The sequence below is a fragment of the Stegostoma tigrinum genome, chromosome 4 (genome assembly GCF_030684315.1).
Source record: "Stegostoma tigrinum isolate sSteTig4 chromosome 4, sSteTig4.hap1, whole genome shotgun sequence".
Classification (NCBI taxonomy): Eukaryota; Metazoa; Chordata; class Chondrichthyes; order Orectolobiformes; family Stegostomatidae; genus Stegostoma; species Stegostoma tigrinum.
In genome coordinates, this window is record NC_081357.1 from 80,366,277 (window position 1) to 80,392,996 (window position 26,720).

At 41.7% G+C, this 26,720-nt stretch overlaps 1 protein-coding gene across 3 annotated transcripts in view; it reads left to right on the forward strand.

The window, feature by feature from the left end:
• The first annotated feature begins 334 nt into the window (after positions 1-334).
• The window catches only part of dnajc5ga (DnaJ (Hsp40) homolog, subfamily C, member 5 gamma a), a 45,453-nt gene continuing 19,067 nt past the window's right edge, over positions 335-26,720 (forward strand). Inside the window, exons 1-4 of one of the 3 annotated variants that reach the window (XM_048531107.2) lie at positions 335-583; positions 12,065-12,185; positions 15,618-15,831; positions 17,737-17,899. In XM_048531107.2, coding sequence (XP_048387064.1) covers positions 12,076-12,185; positions 15,618-15,831; positions 17,737-17,899 — 487 coding nt within the window. In that variant the 5' untranslated portion in view covers positions 335-583; positions 12,065-12,075. The remainder of the gene's footprint in view (positions 584-12,064; positions 12,186-15,617; positions 15,832-17,736; positions 17,900-26,720) is intronic. The other 2 variants (XM_048531105.2, XM_048531104.2) reach the window with 2 other exon arrangements.

The window sequence follows — 26,720 nt, forward strand, 5'->3', positions numbered from 1 at the left end:
TTAATATTGCTTTTCTCTTCACAGACGCCCGACTGGTTTCTCCAGCGCACTCTTTTTATATTTCAGACCTTTAGCATTTGCAGTATGTTATTTTAATTGGACAATTATCACAATTAGGAATGTAGTCAGAGGGCAAGTCACTAGGGGCCGTTCGCAGGGACACATTCGTGCATGAGTTTTAACTCAGGACAAATTTCATCCGGGGGGCACGGGTCGCTAGGGTCCCTCATGGATCGATCTGACTTTTAATTCATTATGCAGCGGACAAGGTTAGTCAAAATAACGATGTGGCTAATCAGGAACTATAAAAACTTGCTCTTTCAATGACAGAGGTGACATTGAAACATCTCGTGGAGAATCTCATATCTTTACAATAAAATGACACGCCACCTCCCGGAACCGGAACATCAAGAGACACTTCCGGCGATTCAGTGCCTGTTTCCTGGGGTCGAACACGATTATCTGTTCGGAATATCTCACTCACTGATTGACCGACCGCTCGCAATTAGATTGGGGCCTGGGGTAGCTCGAAGTATCTGATAGCCCTCAGACCGGGGCCCGGAGCCGCCGTCTATAGCAGAAGGTAAGAAACTTACTCCTCTCTCTACTGGACCTGAGTGGACAGGGCTCGATCTAGAGTATCGAGTTGAGCGTGCTGGCTGGTGTCTTTTGTTTTTGCATCAGTGATTAAGCGAGAGATGTAGACCTCCTGCTCATCCACGAGGAGACCCTGTCAGGTATGTTGAGGGGTCTTGTGGGGTGGAGGAGTCTTGTCCTTGGAGTAGAGGGTACGAAGAGAGGAATTTGAAAAGGCCTGTATACGGTACATTCCTGCTCCTCTGCTCCCTGGCCTGCTGTGCTCTTCCAGGTCCACAGTGTTATATCTGACTCCGGCATCAGCATTTTTTACTAGTGATAATGGGAACTGCAGATGCTGGAGAATCCGAGATAATAAAATGTGAGGCTGGATGAACGCAGCAGGCCCAGCAGCATCTCAGGAGCACAAAAGCTGACGTTTTGAGCCTAGACCCTTCATCAGAGAGGGGGATGGGGTGAGGGTTCTGGAATAGAGAGGGGGAGGTGGACTGAAGATGGATAGAGGAGAAGATAGGTGGAGAGGAGAATATAGGTGGGGAGGGGATAGGTCAGTCCAGGGAAGATGGACAGGTCAAGGAGGTGGGATGAGGTTAGTAGGTAGGAGATGGAGGTGCGGCTTGGGGTGGGAGGAAGGGATGGGTGAGAGGAAGAACAGGTTGGACTGGTTTTGGGATGCAGTGGGTGGAGGGGAAGAGCTGGGCCAGTTGTGTGGTGCGGTGGGGGGAGGGGATGAACTGGGCTGGTTTTGGGATGCGGTGGGGGGAGGGGAGACTTTGAAGCTGGTGAAGTCCACATTGATACCATTGGGCTGCAGGGTTCCCAAGCGGAATATGAGTCGCTGTTCCTGCAACCTTCGGGTGGCATCATTGTGGCACTGCAGGAGGCCCATGATGGACATGTCATCTAAAGAATGGGAGGGGGAATGGAAATGGTTTGTGACTGGGAGGCGCAGTTGTTTATTGCGAACCGAGCGGAGGTGTTCTGCAAAGCGGTCCCCAAGCCTCTGCTTGGTTTCCCCAATATAGAGGAAACCACACCAGGTACAATGGATGCAGTATACCACATTGGCAGATGTGCAGGTGAACCTCTGCTTAATATGGAAAGTCATCTTGGGGCCTGGGATAGGGAGGAGGTGTGGGGGCAAGTGTAGCATTTCCTGCTGTTGCAGGGGAAGGTGCTGGGTGTGGTGGGGTTGGAGGGCAGTGTGGAGCGAACAAGGGACTTCAAAGTTCTTCAAGGACCACAACTTTCCCCCCACAGTGGTCGAGAATGCCCTTGACCGCGTCTCCTGTGTTTCCCGCAACACATCCCTCTCACCCCGATTTTTTTTTTTTTTTTTTTTTTATTCTTGACTAGAACCTCGAAATCCTTATTCATCCATTTTTCTCTAATTCTAACAGCCTTACCTTTCACTAAGGACCGCAACTTTCCCCCCACAGTGATCGAGAACGCCCTTGACCGCGTCTCCCGCAACACATCCCTCACACCCCGCCCCCACCACAACCACCCAAAGAGGATCCCCCTCGTTCTCACACACCACCCCACCAACCTCCAGATACAACGCATCATCCTCCGGCATTTCCACCATCTACAATCCGACCCCACCACCCAAGACATTTTTTCATCCCCACCCTTGTCTGCTTTCCGGAGAGACCACTCTCTCCGTGACTCCCTTGTTCGCTCCACACTGCCCGCAACCCCACCACACCCGGCACCTTCCCCTGCAACAGCAGGAAATGCTACACTTGCCCCCACACCTCCCTCACCCCTATCCCAGGCCCCAAGATGACTTTCCATATTAAGCAGAGGTTCACCTGCACATCTGCCAATGTGGTATACTGCATCCATTGTACCTAGTGTGGTTTCCTCTACATTGGGGAAACCAAGCAGAGGCTTGGGGACCGCTTTGCAGAACACCTCTGCTTGGTTCGCAATAAACAACTGCACCTCCCAGTCTCAAACCATTTCCACTCCCCCTCCCATTCTTTAGATGACATGTCCATCATGGGCCTCCTGCAGTGCCACAATGATGCCAACCAAAGGTTGCAGGAACAGCAACTCATATTCCGCTTGGGAACCCTGCAGCCCAATGGTATCAATGTGGACTTCACCAGTTTCAAAATCTCCCCTTCCCCCACCGCATCCCAAAACCAGCCCAGTTCGTCCCCTCCCCCCACTGCACCACACAACCGGCCCAGCTCTTCCCCTCCACCCACTGCATCCCAAAACCAGTCCAGCCTGTCTCTGCCTCCAATACCTGAGCTTCCTCTCACCCATCCCTTCCTCCCACCCCAAGCCGCACCTCCATCTCCTACCTACTAACCTCATCCCACCCCCTTGACCTGTCCGTCTTCCCTGGACTGACCTATCCCCTCCCTACCTCCCCCACCTATACTCTCCTCTCCACCTATCATCTTTTCTCTCCATCTTCGGTCCGCCTCCCCCTCTGTCCCTATTTATTCCATAACCCTCACCCCATCCCACTCTCTGATGAAGGGTCTAGGCCCAAAACGTCAGCTTTTGTGCTCCTGGGATGCTGCTGGGCCTGCTGTGTTCATCCAGCCTCACATTTTATTATCTAGCATTTTTTACTATCTCTGTATACAGTACCCTCAGTGGTTATCAAAAGCCATTTGAAATCGCTGACGCTCCTTCGGAAAATATGTAGACGAAACACGGCAGTCAGTTCACACACCAAGATGCCACAAACAATGTCAATATGAATACATGCCTCTTTCTTGTTGTGATTTGAGAGATAAGGATCCGTCGGGGTACGGGAAGAACCCCAGTTTTGAAAATAATACCTGAGGGGTGCTGGGGACTCTGACCAATGAACACAGACATGCCATATGCCTTCTTTACCTCTTATCCACTTGTCTTGCCACTTTCAGGGTGCTAGGAACTTGCATCTCAAGATCTGTCTTTACATCAATGCTGATGAGTCCTGCCATTTTCTTTTTTATGTATTTGACTTCCCACTTGTTTTGTTTAAACTCTATCTGCTATTTCTCTCTCAACTTTCCTACTGATATTTTGCTGTGCCCTTTTGACAAACTTCCTCACTATCCACAAATCCACCAATTTCTTTTGTCATCTGCAAACTTAATATAAAACAATAGAGGTGCCAGCATTGATCCTTGTGGAGCACCACTGTCATTGACTTCCCAATCAGAAAAACACCCCTCCACAACTACCATCTGCCTATTATGATGAAGTCAATTTTGTACACAACTTGCCAACTCACTGGATCCCATATGACTTAATCTTCTGAAACTGCCTATCATTAGTGATCTTTTATCAAATGCTTTAGTAAGGTCCTTGTAAACAACATCACCTACCCATGTCAGATGTGGATTTGCTGTCAAATAACCACTCCCCAATCATCTTTGTCACTTCCTCCAAAAAATTCTTTCAAGTCTTGTCCCAAACTTCCCCACACAAAGCCATATTAACTGTCCTTTTAAATCCATTCTTCTCCAAATGTAAGTAAATCTGTCCCTAAGAATCTTCAATAAATTTCTTTGATTTATGTAAGGTTTACCAATCATAATTTCCTGGATTATTTCTGTTCCAGTTAATAGCAAACGCTGTCCCCTTGTTTCTCCAGTCTGGGGCTGAAGAGGATGCCAAAATCTCTGTCAAGGTGCCAGTAGTCTCTTCCCTTGGCTCCCTCAGTATCCTTAGATAAATCCCAACATACTTTGGTGACTTACTTACTCTTAATATTTTTCAAAACACCCAGCACCATCACCACCTTAATATCAACATTCCCTGGAATATCAGTGTATCCCTCCCTAATCTTACCATTATCCGTGACCACCACCTTGGTCTGTACCAATGTGAAGTACATTATAGGCCTTGAACCACTACCCTAGTTCCATGCATAAATTCCCTCTCTTGTATTTGAGTGAACCTATGCTTTTCCTAGCTCCTAATATGTACAAAAAGCTGAGATACTGTGTTTAATACTCTTTGCCAAGGACAAGGGATAAAACAGTGTAGAGATGAATGAATAGCAGGCCAAGCAGCATCATAGGAGTAGGAAAGCTGACGTTTTGGGCCTATACCCTTCTTCAAGGCCTCTTTTAGCCCTCCTAATTCCTTGTTTAACTTTTTTCCTGCTCCTCTTTAATTTCCACAAGGGACTTGTCTGATTTCAATTTCCCAAACCTCACATATGCGTACCTTTTTTTGCTTTGACTAATCTCTCAATATCTCTTGTTATCCAGGGTTCCTGAATCTTGCTGTCCTTCTTTCAGCCTCACAGGAACATACTGGTCCTGAATGCTGATCAACTGGCCTTTAGAAGACTCCCATGTCAGATGTACATTTTACCACCAAACTGCCACCACACCCCACCCCCCCCCATCTAATTTCTCCAGTTCCTGTCTAACTCTGTTGTAGTTAGCCTTCCCCCAACTTAAACCTTACAGAATTATGAGCATTGTTCCCAAAATGCTCCTACACTGAAACTTTGATCATCTGGCCAGACTCATTACCCAGTATAAAGTCTATTGTGGCCCTTTCCCTAGGTGAGCCATCTACATAACTTTTTCCAGAAACCCTTCTGGAAGCACCTAACAAATTTCTGTCCTATCTAAGCCTAAGGGAGAAATCATCCACTACACAAGCCTGTTGTTCTTGGATCTTTTCCATGATCTTAGATATCATCTGTTCCTTTTAACTCTCATTGGCTATTAGGGTTAAACTGTAGTCCTCTTATCATAGTGCAATCACCATTATAGTGATATTGGGATTGGAGTTGTATCAGAGAAGGAAATTAATCTGTTTGGAGATGGAAGTGTTGGTGGCTGGTGAAGGTGACCAACCTGAAGATGCTGATGTATCATCACCATCTATTACTACTAATAACAATCCTGGGTAGTTTTTGCCATTGATCAGGTGGGCTGTTCAGTAACTGCAAGCATTCACTTTTCAAAAATGCAAATCACACAACAACGGTGCACAAAGATGCCATTCAGCCCATTGTGTCTGCACCAGGTCTATGTATTTTGAATTTATGCCAAGCTCTTGCACTTTCCCCATTGTCCCATAAGTTGTTTTTATTTAAATAACCATCCATCAGGTAAACTTTACTTCACCATACTTCCGGGCAGTGCACTCCAAACCCGTATCCCACTCTAAGTTTGTTTTTCTTATCTTGCAACTGCTTCTCTTGAAAAATGCTTTTAAGACTGACCTGATTGACTTTAAATATGTTGGGTTCTGAGGGGTCACTGGACTGAAACATTAACTCTACTTTCTCTCCAAAGATGTTGCCAGACCAGCTGAATTTTCCTAGCAATTTGATTTTGTTTCTCTTTTCCAGCATCTGCAGTTCTTTGGGATAGTAAGAACTGTTGATGCTGGAGCCTGAGAAGTGTGGAGCTGGAGCAACACAGCAGGCCAGACAGCATCAGAGGAGCAGGAAAGCTGACATTTTGGGTTGGGACCCTTTTTCAGAAATGGGGGAGGGGAAGGATGCTCTGAAATAAATATTGGGGGGGTTGAGCTGGGGAAAGTAGGTGGGATGGTGATAACAGGTAGGTAGTGGTGGGGATTGGTCAGTGAAGTGGCAGGAGTGGATAGGTGAGAGAGAAGTCGAGGCAGGGATGAGCAGGAGAGTTTGTCTTGGGATGATGCCGGGGTGGCGAGGGTGGATTTTGATGCTAGTCAAGTCCACGTTGAGACCATTAGGTTGTAGGCTTCCAAGGTGGAATATGCGTTTTGTTAGATGTGTTGGTTTTGTAACATAATTCCATCGTAAAGCTGGCCGAACACTAGTATATGAAGGAGTATTAATCATCTGTGACCTTCTTTCCTCTTGCAGCTAGTGTTGGCAAAATTTAAAAACTAATCAATAAAGCTTAGTCTATTGGTTTCAGAAGAGGGAGTAAAGAGGAAAAGGATGAAGAACGAACTTTGAGGACTTGAATTTGTTAGTTTTATATTGATGCACTGCAGATTTGTTGATGTAAGTTCTAACAAGAATGGCTGTTTCCTATCACCTCAGGATAATTAAGTACTTCAAGTGTAGCAATGGAGGAAGTGCAGCAGCCAAATTGTGGACAGTGAGGACCCACAGTCGGCAATTTGGTAATCACCAGATAAATATTGTCCTGTGCATTGTGAAACATTTCCCTTCTGCAATAGAAAATATTGAAATAACAAAGCACACAGGCTTGAATCTGGATTTTTGTGGCAGTCATAACAGGGAAATTGTCCCCTTGCTAAGAGAAATGTAGAAGAAAATACCTGAGGCTAGTTTCTGAATCACTGTTTCACAAAATAAGTATCAATACTGGTTTATAGATTTCTGGGCAGCCTGATGTTTTTTTCCAAAAGGTAGTTTCTCTCTGAATTGTTTACACTTACACTTATTTTATTGTAATAAATTGGGACAAATATTTGTTCACGATTAGTATCACTAGAACCTATAGCAACATTTAGTTGGGGTGTTTTTAAAGTTAACTTGCAAAAGGTTTATTGAATGGTTTGATTTTCAGAGGAAGAATTGTAGACCATAAAAGATAGCCACTTGACCCATTGTACTTGCACTGGCCCTTTGAAATTGAGCATATTTTTCAAGTTAATCTTGAGTCTACTACCACCGCTCTTCCAAGTCAACTGTTACTTTTTAAAAGCTTCCATTTTTTTCCAATTGTATTAAATCCGCCTTTTGTTTCTTGCTTCCTATTTGCTTTGTCAAGGCCTTCTAGGTTTTTAAGCATCCCTCTCCATCTTTGCTTGAAGGCGCATAACCTCAGCTTTTCAAGTATCGTCAAAAAACTTGTTTTTTTTTGTCTTTGGTATTGTTTTATTAAATCTTCACTGCATTCCCTCCAAGATCTTCACTTTCAATGAAGAATTCCCTTTTCATTGCCGTCGTCAATAGCTGTCTCTTCTGCACTCTACAGGGAGCCAAAGCACATCCTCTCTATCAGCCCGGTTTAAACCCCCTCAGGATCTCCTGTTCCAATAAGATCACTTCTTGTTTTCCCTTTTAATAAAGGTCATTGTGCCTAACAGGAGCTCATGGCATAGGTGAAACATTCTAGCGTGGATTGGCTGTGAGATGAGTATGTGTAATAAATTGTTCTTTGTCAGATTGGCAGGATGTGATGGGTGGGGTCCTGCAAAGATCTGTGTTGGGCCCTTTGATCCTCTCATCTAAAATTCTTTTTAAAAAATAAAGGCGTGCAGGTGACTCAGAAGGAAAGAATATTGTAAAGAGGGCATGAGAATGTAAATAGTGATCGGTATGTTGAGTGAGTTGAGATGATAAACACAGTGTGAAGGAAGTGAGATAAACAAATTCATCTGATGAAGGGGGAATATTACTTTGAGGAGTATTTTTATTTTGCACTTGTGTATTATGCTGTTTCTTGCTGTCATCTGTACAGTGCTATTAGAAGTGGGCATGTGATCCACTGAGTCTTCAGGGACATTTTAGAAACTGAATTGTTTTGAGGAACTCTGAAATATGATATCTGGTACTTTAAAATGAGTCAACTGGGAATGGAGGTCAGTGCAAAACTCTCTAAGCATGTATATACAGTTCTTCCTATCACTGAGCTTAGTGTGCATAAACCAGACATTTGTTTTGCATGACAACATTTTTGAGGGTGCTATTTTTCATACATCTGTCTGCAGCAGTCTTATTTCCGCTAAGACCAGGATAGCTGCTAACTCTGAACACTATTCAAAATTACATCCATTCTGTACAGTCACCAGAAAATACTGTGCTAAAACTCTGTCTTGCAAACTGGTTCTGTTCATATTATCCACAGTACGCCAGTTTTATTGATCTTTCAACCAAGCTCAATCATTGCAAAACCAGATTATTTCATTTCTTCTTGAGCCCTCGCTCTGTGCAAATTGGTACCACGTTTTTCCATTACAGCAGTACCTAACTTTAGACCATTTCATTGGCTGCAAGGGGTTCAGGGACTTTTATGTTTGTTTTTTTTTTACTGTTTGATGTGTGATGTCACTGACGAGGCCTGCATTGACTTCCCATCCCTGATTGCCCTTGAACTGGCATGGGAGTTCTTAGCTCATTTCAGAGGACACCTAAGATTCAAATACATTGAGGTTCTGCAGTTGCAAGTAGGCCAGATGAGGATGTCGGCTTCGTTCACTAAAGGGCATTAGTGATTTTAAGTAGGTTATTGCAATGGTTGATAGCTTTGTGGTTATTGACTGAAATTAGCCTTGTATTCTAGAATTTAAATTCCATTTGCAGCCAAAGTAGGATGTGAACTCATGTCACCGGAGCATTAACTTGGGCTTCTAAATTTTCAAACTAGTGATATTAGCATTGACCTCAGGAGGGAAGATCTGGTATAAAAGGTGCTTTTTATAACTGCAAGTTTTTGCAGAAGACTGGCATAAGTCCTGGACTCGAGTATGTTTTTCTATTAGGATGCCCATGCCATTTAACCCCAGGAGCCTTGTGGTTGAGCGTCATCTCTAATCAATTTAGCCTGTCTTGACCCACACTCGTTAACACAGTTAACAATCTGAACTTTGAAAATTTCAATTTGACTTAACCTTCAGCTATTGTTTTGGGCTTGTGGGGATTAGAGGGGCTGGGGCTGCACCAAATTTCTACTACTGTTTATGCAAATGCATGCTTCTGTATATCACTTTTGGATAGAAATGAAGAATGGTATTGGATTGGCATTTTTAAGTTTTTTTTTTCTTTGCACCTGTTTGCCAACTTGTTGTGACTTCTGTGCATGGAGCACTGAACCTCTGCTTTTCTAGTTTTCTCATTTTTTCTGATTATATTTTTTTTCACTAGTTAATACTGGCTGCTCTTAAGTAACCTGTGGATTTCCGAAACAGATATTAATGTTATCATATTTTGCATCCTCTTATGATAGTACAGAATAGCTTACTGAATTTCAACATCTTGGTTCCTTTATCTTTCTCTTTTTTGTTGTGGAGGTGCCAGTGTTGGACTAGGGTGGACAAGGTCAGAAATCATCTGATGAAGGGGCTACGCTCCAAAAGCGCTTTTTTCAAATAAACTTGTTGGACAATAACCTGGTGCCATGTGATATTTTTGACCATTGTTCTCCTTGTTTTGAACAGGTGTTACATTGGCTACCCTTAACCAACACAGATTCTATTTTCAAATAATGTGTTCAGAGCCTCTAATATATCCTTCAGAATTTTAGGATATATTCATAGAATGTAGTCATGGAGTGATTACACTTACGAATAAGTAGCCCCGAGAGCATGTGCTCAGATCCCACCAATGACAATTTAATCAGCTTTCACCAAAAACTTTGGAAATTCAAAATCTGGAACTAGAACTAGTGAATGAATGTCAATGTGATTACTCAAACCCATACTGAAGTGGCCTATCAAGACTGTTGACTTGTAGCAAGATGTTTTCAGCTGACCACAAACAACTATAGTGGGGCAAATGAATAACAGCGATCTTCACATCACAGGAAGGAATTCTAAAAGTGTAGCCAGAGGTTGATGTCTTTTTAGCCTCAAGTTCCTCTGATTTTTTTTTTTCAGGGCAATTATATTCGCAGTAGCGGTTATCTTGTCTAATTGTTATTTTCTACTGTGCCTGACTGTTATTGCTGCACTCATGAAAACTAACTACTTCAACACCTCTGTCAGCTAGTTGAGTTTGGGTGGGATGCAACTTGCAGTCAATGGTTTTTGTATAACAAATGGCAGAGTAGCTCTTAGTTCTAAGTGTGAAGTAGAGGTGTAGTTGGAAATTGCCCCATCATCTGCAATTCTGTTCAGGATTGGTGGGTGTTGACGTATGCAATACTTGGTAAAATTCATTGCTTAATACTAGATTAGTCACTGCTTCTTTGTCAAACCTAAGGTCCACTAAAAAAAAACGTGAGTATGCTGGATACTACACTGTCTTTTAAATTGCTTTCATTTCAGCCTATTTCTATATAACTAAAACCATTAAATTGTATTTCTACTGTTGTATTTTTCTCTATTGTCCAAATATTTCTCTCCATCCGGTCTAAAGTAAACTTTTCTTGGAGAACATTTCCTTCATTCTTCCTTTGGTACTGGTCCAGTGAACTCGGCTTTGCAACATAATTTCATCTACTCAACATTTAGAATCTGTGTTTAATATAATCACTAACCCCATATTTTTATCGAGCTCTTGTTATTTGGAATGTTTTGTTCAGAATCCTGATCTTTTATTCTCTCATGGGATGTGGGCATCAAGTGCATCCCCAATTGCCCTTGAATTGAGTGGCTTCCGTGGTCACTTCAGAAGGCAGTTAAGAGTCAACTATATTGCTGTGGGTCTGGAGTCATATGTAGACTAGACCAAACAAGGGTAGCAGTTTTGCTTCCCCCAAAGGATGTTGGCTGCCTCAAGAATGCATAGTGGTTTATGCCTTGTTTCCTTTTGTTGCTTAAAATGTTTTGAGAGCATCTTCTAACCTCCCTTTTGTTTGCTAACCTTGTGTTTCAGTTTCCTCCCCTGAATCTGATCGCTTCGTAGCATTGTGGGTGGACCAATGGCAAAGTGTTTTTTTTAGTGTGATTCATTTTTGTTTCTTCTTGCAAGTAGTCTGTCTTCCTCTCTGCCATCTACTACATTGTTTATTTAAGACAGGAAGATGTGGGACTTAGCAGTAGAGAAGCTCTTGCCACTTGTGATGTTGTATCATTATCTGATTTGGACCCCACAGGAGATGAGAATAACAGTACAACATTGAATGCACAGGTTCAGTGTTACTCTCTCTAAATGGAGGGGACTGTAGTTTGCAGTTGGCCAGTCAACTGCAAACTAAACCCGTGACCAGTATTAACCTATTAATGCACAGCTATGTCTAACTCTTACTGTGCTCTAGAACAGTGTCTCGGCAGGTCACTTGTTAACTTGGTGTCCTCTAGCCACGTTAGAGATTTTAGTTTAGTTGAGTTATGATCACTATCTGGGATGTTCAGTCAAATTTCTCTTTTTCAAATTTTTCTTTCATAAATCTCCATAGTAGAAAAGAATAGAACAAGTTAACTGACAATTATGACTGTTCCACTGGAACACACATGCACAGCACTAAACTGATACTAGTGAAATTGGGTGCTTTGAGAGTGCACGTGCTACATGTGTGCTTGGGGATTAACTCCCCATTCAGATTGTTCCTGTCCCACTTTTATAATTGGTAGAGTAGCTGTGAATCTGGTATAGTTTAATCTGTGATCTAACCTTGTATCTGAGTCTTTGATAGATACCAAGATTGGAAAATGTCCTCTTTTCCAAATGGGTATTTGTCAAATGGAGTTTTTTGTTTTTTTTTAAATATTATTTGCCTCATTGCAACAAACTATTACAAGATATCCTTTTTTAATAGGAAAGAAGGCTCTGATGTATAGCCTAATATTGCCACAAGAACTGGATGGTGCTTTAATATTTAAATACTACAAATTTGTGTAAAATTAACGTGCATTTCTCTTCAAGCTGCTGCCAATATGTCTGCACCACGACTTCAACGTACAATGTCCCGAACAGGTGAAAGTTTATACAAATCACTAGGATTGGAGAAAGGTGCTACACCAGAAGAGATTAAAAAAGCATATCGGTATGAAAAATTAACTACTTTATGAATAGATGAAGCTGCGATTATTCAATGTTGACATTTTTCCAGTAACTTCCCTATAAACTTGGTATCATTGAGCAGATTAGCATTTTATCATTAAATATTTTGAAATATGAAATTGCAAAGCATTCTTGCACTGTTTACAGATTTGCAGTACAATGAGTTCTCACTAAGGTGACTCGTCTTTATTTTGCTTTCGCATTGTTTAAGATGTCTACATGGGGCGGGGGAAGAGTGTGCTGGCTGTGTTAGAGCAGATTTTTCCTGGGTATCTTTTAAACTAGGCTAGCTTGTAGGAGCGCTGCGAAGTCTCTGACTAATTTTAGAGTTGGGGATTTTTGAAGGTCTCCATGTTTGAAATATTTGGCTCTTGCACGTTTAAATTCCCAGGCAATTCCAGTGGAACCTGTTTTTGAAAAATTTGCATGGTTATAAAGCAATACTCCTGTCAACTGTGTTAACAATTACAACAGGAAGTTGTCATATTTGGGACCTTAAATTAACAGGTACTTGTGTTGCCATTACTTCAAACATTTTCAGCTCTCTTGGGATTACGAATCTCCCTTTTGCACAGGTTGCCTGCCATATGGGGAATTTGGGATATGCTTACAAAAGAAATGCAAAAAATTCAATTTGTAGTCAGGAATGTTCAACTATAGACAAATAGCCAGTACTTGTACAGCTGAACTGCCTGAAACTACTGAGCAGAATGTGGGGGGTGGGGTGAAAAAGACTAGTGTATATACAGGGAAGTTATCTTTGCTGAAATGAATCCCATATTCCAACAGTAATTTTCCGTATTACAGGTTTCAGGTTTTTCTTCCAACCTAATGCAATATTTAATTCAAATGTAGCTTCATTGACAGAATTTCTAATTTTTTTTCACTAATCTCTGTATGTTTGCTGAGTTGCTTTTTCAGTCGAACCAGCATTCAAATCAGATGTTTGGACAGCAGTATAACATCTCTCCCCACTGTTCAAACATCTGATTATTGAATGCTGGTATCTGACCTGAACAGTTAAAAATGGTTGTGATGTGATCTGCTTTACTGTCCAGATTTGCAATCTATTATTATGATAGAAGCAATACCTAGTAAAGATGGAGATGTTGTTCTAGATATGTGTTGGAAATGTCTACCCCCTTTCCCTGTGTCTTTGCCTTCCCGCACTCCTAAAATCTGCCTCTGTGTCTCTTTACCGCCTTCATTCCATGCACGCTCACACATCACCCGCGTGAAATCTATTAGAACTTAGAACTTAGAACTTAGAACTTAGAACTTAGAACTTAGAACTTAGAACTTAGAACTTAGAACTTAGAACTTAGAACTTGCCCTTCAGCCCACAATGTTGTGCCGACCATTGATCCTCATAGAACATAGAACATAGAACAGTACAGCACAGAACAGGCCCTTCAGCCCACAATGTTGTGCCGACCATTGATCCTCATGGATGCACCCTCAAATTTCTGTGACCATATGCATGTCCAGCAGTCTCTTAAATGACCCCAATGACCTTGCTTCCACAACTGCTGCTGGCAACGCATTCCATGCTCTCACAACTCTCTGCGTAAAGAACCTGCCTCTGACATCCCCTCTATACTTTCCACCAACCAGCTTAAAACTATGACCCCTCGTGCTAGCCATTTCTGCCCTGGGAAATAGTCTCTGGCTATCGACTCTATCTATGCCTCTCATTATCTTGTATACCTCAATTAGGTCCCCTCTCCTCCTCCTTTTCTCCAATGAAAAGAGACCGAGCTCAGTCAACCTCTCTTCATAAGATAAGCCCTCCAGTCCAGGCAGCATCCTGGTAAACCTCCTCTGAACCCTCTCCAAAGCATCCACATCTTTCCGAAAATAGGGCGCCCAGAACTGGACGCAGTATTCCAAGTGCGGTCTAACCAAAGTTTTATAGAGCTGCAACAAGATCTCACGACTCTTAAACTCAATCCCCCTGTTAATGAAAGCCAAAACACCATATGCTTTCTTAACAACCCTGTCCACTTGGGTGGCCATTTTAAGGGATCTGTGTATCTGCACACCAAGATCCCTCTGTTCCTCCACACTGCCAAGAATCCTATCCTTAATCCTGTACTCAGCTTTCAAATTCGACCTTCCAAAATGCATCACCTCGCATTTATCCAGGTTGAACTCCATCTGCCACCTCTCAGCCCATCTCTGCATCCTGTCAATGTCCCGCTGCAGCCTACAACAGCCCTCTACACTGTCAACGACACCTCCGACCTTTGTGTCGTCTGCAAACTTGCTGACCCATCCTTCAATTCCCTCGTCCAAGTCATTAATAAAAATTACAAACAGTAGAGGCCCAAGGACAGAACCCTGTGGAACTCCACTCACCACTGACTTCCAGGCAGAATATTTTCCTTCTACTACCACTCGCTGTCTTCTGTTGGCCAGCCAATTCTGTATCCAAGCAGCTAAGTTCCCCTGTATCCCATTCCTCCTGACCTTCTGAATGAGCCTACCATGGGGAACCTTATTGTGGTCACTGGCCCTGAAGCTTTCCCTCATCTTCAGCTCCCTAATCAATTCTGTCAACTTACACATTACCAAATCCAGAGTTGCCTATGTCCTGGTGGCTCTGCCACAAGCTGCTCCAAAAAAACATTTCATAGACATTCCATGGTTTTCTTTCCTTGAGATTCGCTACCAATCTGACTTTTCCAGTCCACCTGCATATTGAAGTCACCATAGTTATTATATTGGTGCTTTTCTTGCGTGCTTTTTCTATCTCCTGATTCATTTTTTTTTCTTTCCCCAACATCAGGACTACTGCTAGGAGGTCTGTATACTACAACCGTCATGTCATTTTTTTCCTTTGTGGTTCCTCAACTCTATGCACACAGATGCTACACCTTCTAACTCCTTATCACTTCTGTTGACTTAATTTCATCTCTTGGTAATGAGGCAACTCTGCTGCCGCTGCCCATCTGCCTGTCCTTTCAATAAGATGTGTATCCTAGCACTGATCCCCTCTGTAGCCAAGTTTGTGAAACTCTCAACATCATGCCTGCCAATTTCAATCTGTTCTACAAGCTCTGTCACCTTGTTTAATCTACTGTGCATTAAGTACAACGCCATCAGTCCTGCGCCCTTATGTGCTGTGAATGAAATTAGATTCCTGCGCCTTTTCATAGATTCTGCAGACTCTAAAATCTCTGAGTACTCGCAACTCCCCCACCAACCCGTTCTAAATTAAGCATACAGCTGAACCCACTGTTCCACTATTTAGTTGTCTTGTGTACTCACTCTCCTGCTCTCCGGTCTCCCCAAATGCCTCCTGATCTCCTCAATATTTATTTTTATCATTGTTTGCTCAAGATCACTTTGTTTTAATCATCTGTACCTGGTTTGTAATTTTGAAGCTTTTGTCATTTTTTTGTCTTCCAACTAGAAAGCTTGCTCTCAAGTATCACCCAGACAAAAATCCAGACAATCCTGGTGCATCAGAAAAGTTTAAGGAAATAAACAATGCCAATGCTATTCTGAATGATGATAATAAGAAACGCATCTATGATGAGTATGGTTCAATGGGACTGTATGTGGCTGAACAATTTGGAGAAGAGAGTGTCAAGTACTACTTTTTGATGAACAAATGCTGGTTTAAGGTGTGTTTTTATATATCTAGAGGATTGTATTTTCTTTCTCAAAATCCTTTTTACGAACCTGAAATGGTTTGGGTTTCAGTCATTGAACTTTTCTTGCTATTTACGTAGCTTTTAGTTTCATTCCCTGCATCAAAATGAAAAGTCGCTTGTAACTGGATACACTTGATCCTTTTATTATGGATAGTTTTTGGACTACATTGAACTATTTCTAATGTGACTGCATCCTTTTCAAGTAACAAGACCAAAATTGCACATGGTATTCTAGATGTGATCTCATTAACACTGGTTGCAATAGAATTTCTCTACTCTTTTTTTTTTTGTATTCCATCCAATAAATGACAACCTTTTTATATTCAGTTTTTTTTTAGACTCCCCACAGTGTGGAAACAGGCCCTTTTTGGCCCAACAAGTCCTCACCACCCCTTAGAGCATCCCACCCAGACCCATTCCCCCTAAAACCCACAAACCCCCCTGAACACGGGCAATTTAGCACGGCCGATCCACCTAGCCTGCACATCTTTGGACTGTGGGAGGAAACCGGAGCACCCGGAGGAAACCCATGCAGACACACGGAGAATGTGCAAACTCCGCGCAGACAGTAACCCGAGGCTGGAATCGAACCTGGGTCCCTGGTGCTGTGAGGCTGCAGTGCTAACCACTGATCCACCGTGCCACCCCAAATCTGATCACTTGCTGCACCTGATTAATTCATATCAGTGGTCACTTTCTGATTCTGGCCTTATCAAATACAATATTAATGATATTTATATTTAAACTTGTTACCATACTTTGTGCTGTGCTTTTTTATTGTTTATTATGTAATGTAGTTACAGAAACCTGTATGTAACTTTCTTCCTGTCAACACAGCCATAAGTCCCACGTTATATTTTCTGAGCCAGACTTACAAGTGATCATTTTGTAGTGAATTTTTTTATTCCCTATACCTTGTCTTACAGTAATTATGATCAACTCCAGGATGCCATTCCCCTTGTAGCAACTCTGGCCTGTGACCTTACTGGGGTCTTCAAGGAACTATGTAGCACAGAGAAGTTGAAAGGTTGTGCATGACCTCAAATTAGTAGAAGTTAAACCAAAATATTCCAACCAAGCCAGGTGTAGTGAAAGATAATAAAACAAATCTAGCAATGCTTGGTGGGATTTCAGACCACAATAACTTAACAGCACAAAATGGGTGACATTAAACAGGGCTTCCAGTACTTAACCTGCCACCCTCTCTCCACATCCTTTGTCTTCTCCTGATTATATTCAGGCTTTATTCTTTGTCGAAAAGGATATCGGATGATGCAAGGACAAGGTAAGACTAAGTAAATTGACAAGAGGTAAATGTGGGGATAAGTTTTATAGAAGAAAGATGGATTACATAAAACTAAAATATTTGAGCACTTTTTGTGTGACCCTGCAAAACGTCATTGTAGAGGTTTTCTAATGTCTGAAGTGATTTTCTTCAGTGAGCTAATGTTGACACTTGGATGTACCACTAGCAATAATTGCTTTTTATAAAGCAGTGTAATAATCATTTAATGAAAGTAATTGCATGTTGAACTCTAATATTTTTGAAATAATAAAAAATATTAAAACTGGCAATGCTTCAACCAAGATTGTGAAGTTTGCAGTTGAATTTCAAATCAAATATGGCAAAACCTTCTATGTTTGTTTGGTACAAGTCCTGACATTTGATTGAAGACATGTTTAATATTTGATCTGAAATCTCATTGATCCCAACAAACTCTTAGGTTTTTAAAGAAAGTCAAGCAATTGAACGTTAAAACAAAAACAGAAATCACTAAATGTTAAGTTGTCAGTTGCTCTATTTGCTCTTGAATGTGAATGCACATAGAAAGCATTCCCTAATTTCTTTATAGTAATTTTTACATTACGTGGCAGGCTGTTCTTGTATGCTGTGGCATTATTACTGGATGCTGTTGTTGCTGTTGCTGTTGCTTCTGTTGTGGAAAATGCAAACCATCAGGAGAAATGGAAGATTACGATGTTATTAATCCTGAAGACCTAGAGGCGCAGATTAGAGCAGAGCAAGGGGCAGATGGTGGTAAGTTTATACAAATGGATGTTATTTGTTAGCTGTTAATTGATCTTTGATTATAATTTGCAATCCAATTTAGCAAGAAGGCTTTCCAATGAATATTGCCAAATGAATTCTTTTGGTTAAAATTAGCTGATCCTGTTTTTCTTTGTATCATTTGAACTGTAAATAATGTCAGGTCAATATGCTTAATGATCAGGTCTATTAATCAGTTTTTGAAAAGGTTACATACAATGGTTCAAACACTGCAAATTGTTATGTATAAATATTACCTAATGACTACCAAATGACAACATTTTATCTTCAATTTTTATCTGTGCTTTTAGATGGTTCAATGGTTTTTGTAAATGTACAGAAGTGCCTAGAAATATTTTCTGAATGGGACCCATGAGTTTAAGAATAAATCCTGCTTTGTACTGTAAATCACTTCACAGTTTAATACTAAGGTGTAATGTTGTACTCGAATCACAGTTTTGTATTGCTGACCTGTAGACTTTCAAGCATGTGTTTTAAAAGCTGATACGACATCCAAGACTGTTTTGATATTGTCAGTGATGGGGTAGAATATTCTTCCATTTAAATTCCTTTACTTCAGGTGACAACATGTTTCATGGTTGAATTCATTGAAAAGCACGTGGTAAAATTTAATTTCCATTAAATCCAGCTCTTACTAGCAGTTAACATCAGATGTTCAAACTTGAGAGTTAAAACAGTTAATATTTGAGCAGGATCTGTGTAATTCTACAAACTAATGTATTAGCTTCAGTTTTTTGGGGTCACAATATTAGTCAGGAAGGAAGATTGAATGCAGTGTTTTCACCACTTGTCACAGTAGAATAGGCTTTTACCAACGGTCAAGGGCAAACTTGCATGATGGCGATGAGTAACAATCCAAACTGGGTCCAGGAATGACTAGCCCATTCTTTTGCTTGGAAAGCTTCCCCATTATCCAACGTGAGCAGTTGACAAGACTTCAGAAGAAACATTTTGTCACTCCATTTAAATGAATTTGTTTTCAGTTTTAAAATTTTAAATGTTTGACCAATGGTCTTGTTGTGTAACAATCTTGCAACCCAGAGTAAGCATTATATGGGATGGAGTTAAGATTTTTTTTATATCAGAATTCCTAAACTTCACTTTCAGATAATTTCTGCACATCTTGACTATTATTCGAGCAAGAATTGTCACACTGTTCCACAAATATTTTACAGTATCTTGCTGGGTGCAATTTGTTAAATATATTGATATAAGCAATAAATGGTCCTGTAACTTATGCCAAATGGTTTGGTTTGTTTCTTTTAAAAAGAATCTTATTTAATCCTGGCATTTTTTCTGACAGCAAAATATTATGCCAGAGACCAATACAAAACTGAACTTTATTTTCATTCAAATACCTTTTATGCTTTTCCTTTTTGGGCATGGTCACTAAATTCAGCTAGGGGATATGTCATAGACCCATATTAGCCAGAAACTAATTTTGGGGAATGTGGAATCTAATTACTACTACTCCTCCTTCACTCCTAATTTAATGCATACATTGTCAAGAATTTGAAAGAATCCAAATTTTAACGAGGAAGAGTACAGATGTTTACCAGAATTGCAATTGCTTTCTGTTTTTTTAGGATTTAATTTCCACGATGCAAAAATAAATTCATCAAACTGTGGCACAGTAAACTTTTTCAAAACTTCTTAATTTGTTAAGATTATAGGGGTATTGACTATGTGCTTTTGAATGCACTTTCATAATTTTTTGGAGGGGAATGGACAGGGATTTCAGTTGTTGCAAACAAGATTCCAGGATGGTGTTTTGCCTCCTTGGTGCTAGGGTCAAGGATGTCACTGAGCACATACAGGATATCTAGAGGTGGAGGAGTGGTTCTGGTATATATCAGTACAGACAACACACAGGTTAAAACAAAGGGATGAGTTCATAAAAGCCGAAAACAAGAAACTAGGAAGAAAGTTAGGAAATCGGACCTCAAAGGTAATGATCTCAAGATTACTACCGGTGCCATGTGCTAGTCAGAGTAGAAATGACAGGATATATCAGATGAATACATGGCTGAAAAGATGGTGTCAGGGGAGGATTACAGATTCCTGGGGCACTGGAACCAGTTCTGGGGAGGTGGGACCTTTTTATAAATTGGACTAGTCACGCCTGAACAGGACTGGGTCTGATGTCCTGGGTGTAATGTTTGGTAGAGCAGTTGGGGAGAGTTTAAACTAATATGCCAAGGGATGGGAACCTATGTAAAGAATCAGAGGGAGGGAGCAAGGTCAAAAACCAGAAGGTACAAAAGGAAATAAGAAAAGTGATAGGCAGAGAAACCAAGGACAAAATTTCAAACAGGCCTATTGACAAAAATAAGAGCAAAACAAACAATGTTAAGGCGCAAAGCCTTTAAGCTTGTCTTTTTAATGTGTGGAGCATTTGTAAAAAAAGTGGATGAACTCTTCATACAGATGTAAAGGAGTGCGATTATAATTGGGATTATGGTGACATGGCTGCAGGATGACCAGGGATGGGAACTGAATGTCCCAGGGTAGTTGGTATTTAGAAAGCCCAGGCAAATGGGAAAAGGTGTTGGAGTTGCATTGCTGGTTAAAGATGACATTCTCACAATAACGAGAGGGGATATTAGCTCTCACATTGTGGAGTCTGTATGGGTAGAGTTGAGAAACACCAAGGGGCAAAAACCTTTTAGTGGGTGTCATATATAGACCCCCTAACTGCAATGATTGTTGGGAATGGCATTAAACAGGAAATTTAGAGATGCATATGATAAGGGAATATTGGTGATAGTCGGTAATTCTAATGTGCATAGATTTAAGACAAATCAAATTAGCCATAATGCCATAGAGGAGACATTCTGGAGTGTATATGAGATGGTTTTCAAGACCAGTACGTGGAGGAACCAACTAGGGAACCACCTTGTACTAGATACAGTGTTAATGAGAAGGGAATCATTGCCAACCTAGCTGTGTGAGACTCCTTTGAGCAGCCATAACATGATAAAATTTATATCAAGATGGAGAGAAGTATTTGATTTGGAGATTGAATCTTTAATAAAGGAAGCCATGAAGATATGAGGCATGAGTTAGCTTTGATAGATTGAGGAGAGCTACATTAAAGGGATGATAGGCAGTGGCAAACATTCAAGGAACACATGGGGGAACTACAACAACTCTTGCTTCTGACTGGCACACAAGCAAAATGGGTAAGCAGGCCAATTCATGACTTTGGAAACTTTCTCTAATTTCCTTTCTAAGGAAGAAGCGTATGGATTGGCCAAGACAAATAATACGTCTGAGGATTGGGGGCAGTTTAGAATTCAGCAAAGAAGGATCAAATGATTAAGAAGGGGAGAATACAGTATAAAAGTAAGCGTGCAGGGAACATAAAGACTGACACTAAGGTTTCAGTAGGTGCGTAAAGAGAAAGATTGTAGATCGCCTAAGAACAGAAACTGGGGGGAATGTATGATACGGGATAAAGAAATGGCTGAGCAACTGAATACATACTTTTGGTTCTGACTTCGCCAAAGAGGACACAAATCAGATACCAGAACTGTTGGAGAAAGATTTAGCAACAGGAAAGAATTGATGGAGATTAATATTAGCAGAGAAATGATGTTGTGAAAATTGACAGGATTGAAGACTAAAAGAAGTGCAGGGCCTGATAATCTATGTCCCAGGGTATTTTAGATCTAGAAAGTGGATGCATTGGTGGCCATCTTCCAGGCTTGTATAGATTCAAGAACAGTCCCTGCTGATTGATGTCACAATTAGCTACCTTCCAGTATTCAAAAAGGGAGGCCATGACATGGAGGTCCCAGAGCTGAACTGGTGTGGACAAGGTCAAAAACCACATGTTATAATCCAACAGTTTTATTTGAAAACACAAGCTTTCAGAGTCCCTCTCCTTCTGGTGCTTGAGAGAGGAAGCAAAAAGACACACAGAATTTAAGTGAAAGATCAAAGAATCATACACTAATGCAAATTAAACAAAACTAAGATGCTGTTAAATCTTTAATCAGTTAGAAAGGAGATGCAGGTTTTGATTCATGAATGTGCAAATCTCTGAATTTCTGCCCAGAGATAAGTAGAAGTTCCATCAAAGTAGAGGTAACATCACCAGTCAGACAATGCGTGTTAGGTGTGAGGCCCTGTCTAGAATCTGTTTGTTTTAGCTTGGAGTCAGACTTCTAGTCCGGAAATCATGAAATGCCACATTGTCTACAAATTACATTCCATTTTGTTCAAAAAGCATTTCCACAAATGCAAATTCACCCTGTGAACTTGTGTGATTGGGGTCACCTGTAGTACAACTTATTCCCAAAATCCTAGTCAAGGACGACCTTTATGAGTACCAAACTTGTCTGTAAGCCTCTGCATTGTTGTGGATCCCAAGATCCATGGTCAAATGTCCTTGACTGCTGAAATGTGAGGGAAGTTCCCTGTGTTGCTGATGTTGCACGGTGTCCACTCACCTGTGGTTTCACCAGTTTACCATGCCTCTGGGCATCCTTGCCTGCAGCATATGAGATAGATAACATTGGCTGATTCAGATCAGTATCTGCCATGCTCGTGGTGGGTGGTGTTCCTGCATGTAATGGTAGTGTACATGTTGATGGTCTAATGCCTCTTGCAGAGGTTTCCATGACAGGTTGTATAGTATTGTGGTTGATTGTTCGCAGCAAACTTCACAGCCTTCAGGACAACAACAGTCTGTTTGTTTAAGGTTCTTCAATTGTTCTTAGGAGAAGTGGAGGCGTGGGGAAGACCTTGATGAGGTCCTCAATGTGTCATGAAGGATACTATAGGTTGCAGAGAGACATAGATAAGCTGCAGAGCTAGGCTGAGAGGTGGCAAATGGAGTTTAATGCAGACAAGTATGAGGTGATGCACTTTGGTAGGAGTAACCAGAAGGCACAGTACAGGGCTAATGGTAAGATTCTTAGTAGTGTAGATGAGCAGAGCGATCTCGGTGTCCATGTACACAGATCCTTGAAAATTGCCACCCAGGTTGACAGGGCCGTTAAGAAGGCATACAGTGTTTTAGCTTTTATTAATAGAGGGATTGAGTTCTGGAACCAAGAGGTTATGGTGAAGCTGTACAAAACTCTGGTGCGGCCGCACGTGGAGTATTGCGTACAGTTCTAGTCACCACATTATAAGAAGGATGTGGAAGCTTTGGAAAGGCTGCAGAGATTTACTAAGATGTTGCCTGGTATGGGGGGAAGGCCTTACAAGGAAAGGCTGAGGGACTTGAGGCTCTTTTCATTTAGAGAGAAGAAGGTTGAGAGGTGACTTAATTGCGACATATAAAATAATCAGAGGGTTAGGTATGGTGGATAGGGAGAGCCTTTTTCCTAGGATGGTGACGCCGAGTACGAGGGGGCATAGTTTTAAATTGAGGGGTGAAAGATATAGGACAGACGTCAGAGGTAGTTTCTTTACTCACAGTAGTAAGGGAATGAAACGCTTTGCCTGCAACGGTAGTAGATTTGCCAACTTTAGGTACATTTTAAGTTGTCATTGGATAAGTATATGGACATACATGGAATAGCGTAGGTTAGATGGGCTTGATCGGTATGACAGGTCGGCACAACATTGAGGGCCGAAATGCCTGTACTGTGCTGTTATGTTCTATGCTCATCGTCATCAGTAACGCGTTGAAGGCTGCAAAGAACATGGCATAGTTTCTCCACTCCTGGGGTGTACTGGATGACTAAGAGTACCCTAACGGTCGGATCTTTTGGTTAAATATCCTCCGAGGTGGTCTTTGGGATCGAACAACAACGCAGAGTCGCCAAGCAGAGACTGACAGCCAGGTTTGATACCCATGAGGACGCTCTGCACTTGAATCTTGGGTTGGTGACCACGCCATACTATACAGTTTTTTTGCATGAACGCAAACAAGTCTATGGGGTGAATGTGCAGTTGCAGATACATATTTGTAGATATATTCCATTTTGTTCAAAAAAGCACAATTTATAGACCGACAGTCAGTCAAAGTGGTGTTTTATAAATTCCTACTTTAGAAGTCTGACTTCAAGGCAAAACACAACACAAACAGATTCTAAACAGGTTCTCACACCTAACGTGCATTGTCTGACTAGTGATGTCGCCGCTTCTTTTGATAGAACTATTATTTATCTCTGGGCAGAAATGCAGGGATTTGCAGGTTTTGATTTGTTGATATGCATCTCCTTTCTAACTGAGTAAAAGATTTAACAGCATTTCGGGTCTGTTTTAATTTGCATCAGTGTATGACCCTTTTGATCTTTTACTTAAATTCTGAAAGACTCCGTAAACTTCTGGTTTCAAATAAACATGTTTGACTATAACCTGATTGTGTGGTTTTTGACTAAATAGGGATGTAAAGAAAAAGCAGGGAATGAGAGACCAGTAGGCCAAGCATCAGTGGTGGGGAAAATGACTCGAATCCATTATCGAGGACTTTATAGTGGATCATTTAGAAAGCAGTGCCACAATCCGACAAACTGATCATGGATTTATGAAGGAGAAATCATGCTTGACAGATCTGTTGGAATTCTGAAGATGTGCCCTAGTAGAGTTGACAAGGGAGAGCCAGTCTGTGGTACATCTTGGACTTTCAGAAAGTGTTTGACATAGTCCTGCTTAAGAGGTTATTGTGCAATATTAAAGCTCATGGGACTGGGGGGAAATGTATTGAGATGGAAAGAAAACAAGTTGGCAGAGAGAAAACAAGGAGTAGGAATTCATGTGATTAATGGGAACTGCAGATGCTGGAGAATCCAAGATAACAAAGTGTGAAGCTGGATGAACACAGCAGGCCAAGCAGCATCTCAGGAGCACAAAAGCTGATGTTTCAGGCCTAGACCCTCCTTCAGAGAGAGGGATGGGGAGATGGTTCTGGAATAAATAGGGAGAGAAGGGGAGGTGGACTGAAGACAGAGAGAAAAGAAGATATTTGGAGAGGAGAGTATAGGTGGGGAGGGGATAAGTCAGTCCAGGGAAGATGGACATGTCAAGGAGGCAGGATGAGGTAGTAGGTAGGAAATAGAGGTGCGGCTTGGGCTGGGAGGAAGGGATGGGTGAGGGGAAGAACAGGTTAGGGAAGCGGAGACAGGCTGGGCTGGTTTTGGGATGCAGTGGGGGGAAGGGAACCTTCACCTGCAACTGCAGGAAGTGCTACACTTGCCCCCACACCACCTCCCTCACCCCCATCCCAGGCCCCAAGATGACTTTCCATATTAACCAGATGTTCACCTGCACATCAGCCAATGTGGTATACTGTATCCATTGTACCCGGTGTGGCTTCCTCTACGTTGGGGAAACCAAGCGGAGGCTTGGGGACCACTTTGCAGAACACCTCTGCTCGGTTCGCAATAAACAACTGCACCTCCCAGTCGCAAACCATTTTAACTCCCCCTCCCATTCCTCAGACGACATGTCCATCATGGACCTCCTGCAGTGCCACAATGACGCCACCCGAAGATTGCAAGAACAGCAACTCGTACTCCGCTTTGATACCACTGGGCTGCAGGGTTCCCATGTGGATTTCAAAAGCTCCCCTTTTCCCCCACTGCATTGCAAAACCAGCCCAGTTCTTCCCCTCCCCTCCCCCACTGCATCTCAAAACCAGCCGAGCTCGTCCCCCCCCCCCCACTGCACTGGCAGTGAAGAAAATCAACAGTAATGCGTCTACTCAGAAAATGGGAACTGCAGATGCTAGAGAATCCAAGATAACAAAGTGTGAAGCTGGATGAACACAGCAGGCCAAGCAGCATCTCAGGAGCACAAAAGCTGACGTTTCGGATATAAAGTTGAAAAGGGATAGTGTCCAGCTCAAAATGGAGATGAAAGCAATATGCAGTATATGGTAGTTCATAATGAATAATTTTATTCATATGTATGTTAGTGATTAAAAAAATCAGTAATATATGCTGAAAAGCTTTTACACTATCATGACCCAGTGCTATTTTGAACAATTTAAAGATCAGAAGAAAAAAAAAGTGGAAGATAAAACTTTAGAGTTAGTCTTGAGCCAGCTCAAAACCAGCCCAGCCTGTCTCCGCTTCCCTAACCTGTTCTTCCTCTCACTCATCCCTTCCTCCCACCTCAAGCGCACCTCCATTTCCTACCTACCACCTCATCCCACCCCCCCCTTGACCTGTCAGTCTTCCCTGGACTGACCTATCCCCTTCCTACCTCCCCACCTATACTCTCCTCTCCACCTATCTTCTTTTCTCTCCATCTTCGGTCCGCCTCCCCCTCTCTCCCTATTTATTCCAGAACCCTCTCCCCATCCCCCTCTCTGATGAAGGGTCTAGGCTCGAAACGTCAGCTTTTGTGCTCCTGAAATGCTGCTTGGCCTGCTGTGTTCATCCAGCTTCACACTTGGTTATAATGCATCTACTACCTCTTTAACAATTGCTTTTAAAAATGCTAGGATGGAATCCACCTGGATCCAGAGATTTGTTAATCCACAGCTCTGTCAGTTTGCTTCATAACATTTATGACTTGTAATTTTGCTTAAGTTCTTACCTCCTTTCTGTCTCCTGATGTACCGCTTGGAATGTTTTTTGAATCCTTTGTAGCAAACACAGAATTGAAATATTTGTTCTTTTCATCTGCCATTTTATTGACTTAATTTCTCATGTTCCTTCTCGAGAGATTCAAGGTTCATCTTTTTTTTTCCTTTTCTAAATACCCTTAGAAATTCTTGTTGTCTATTTTTACATTCCTTGTTAGATTCCTCTTGTACTGTAATTTCTTCCTCCTGATTAACCTTAGTTATATTTCTGCAGTTCTTTATATTTTAACCAAAAATCTGATG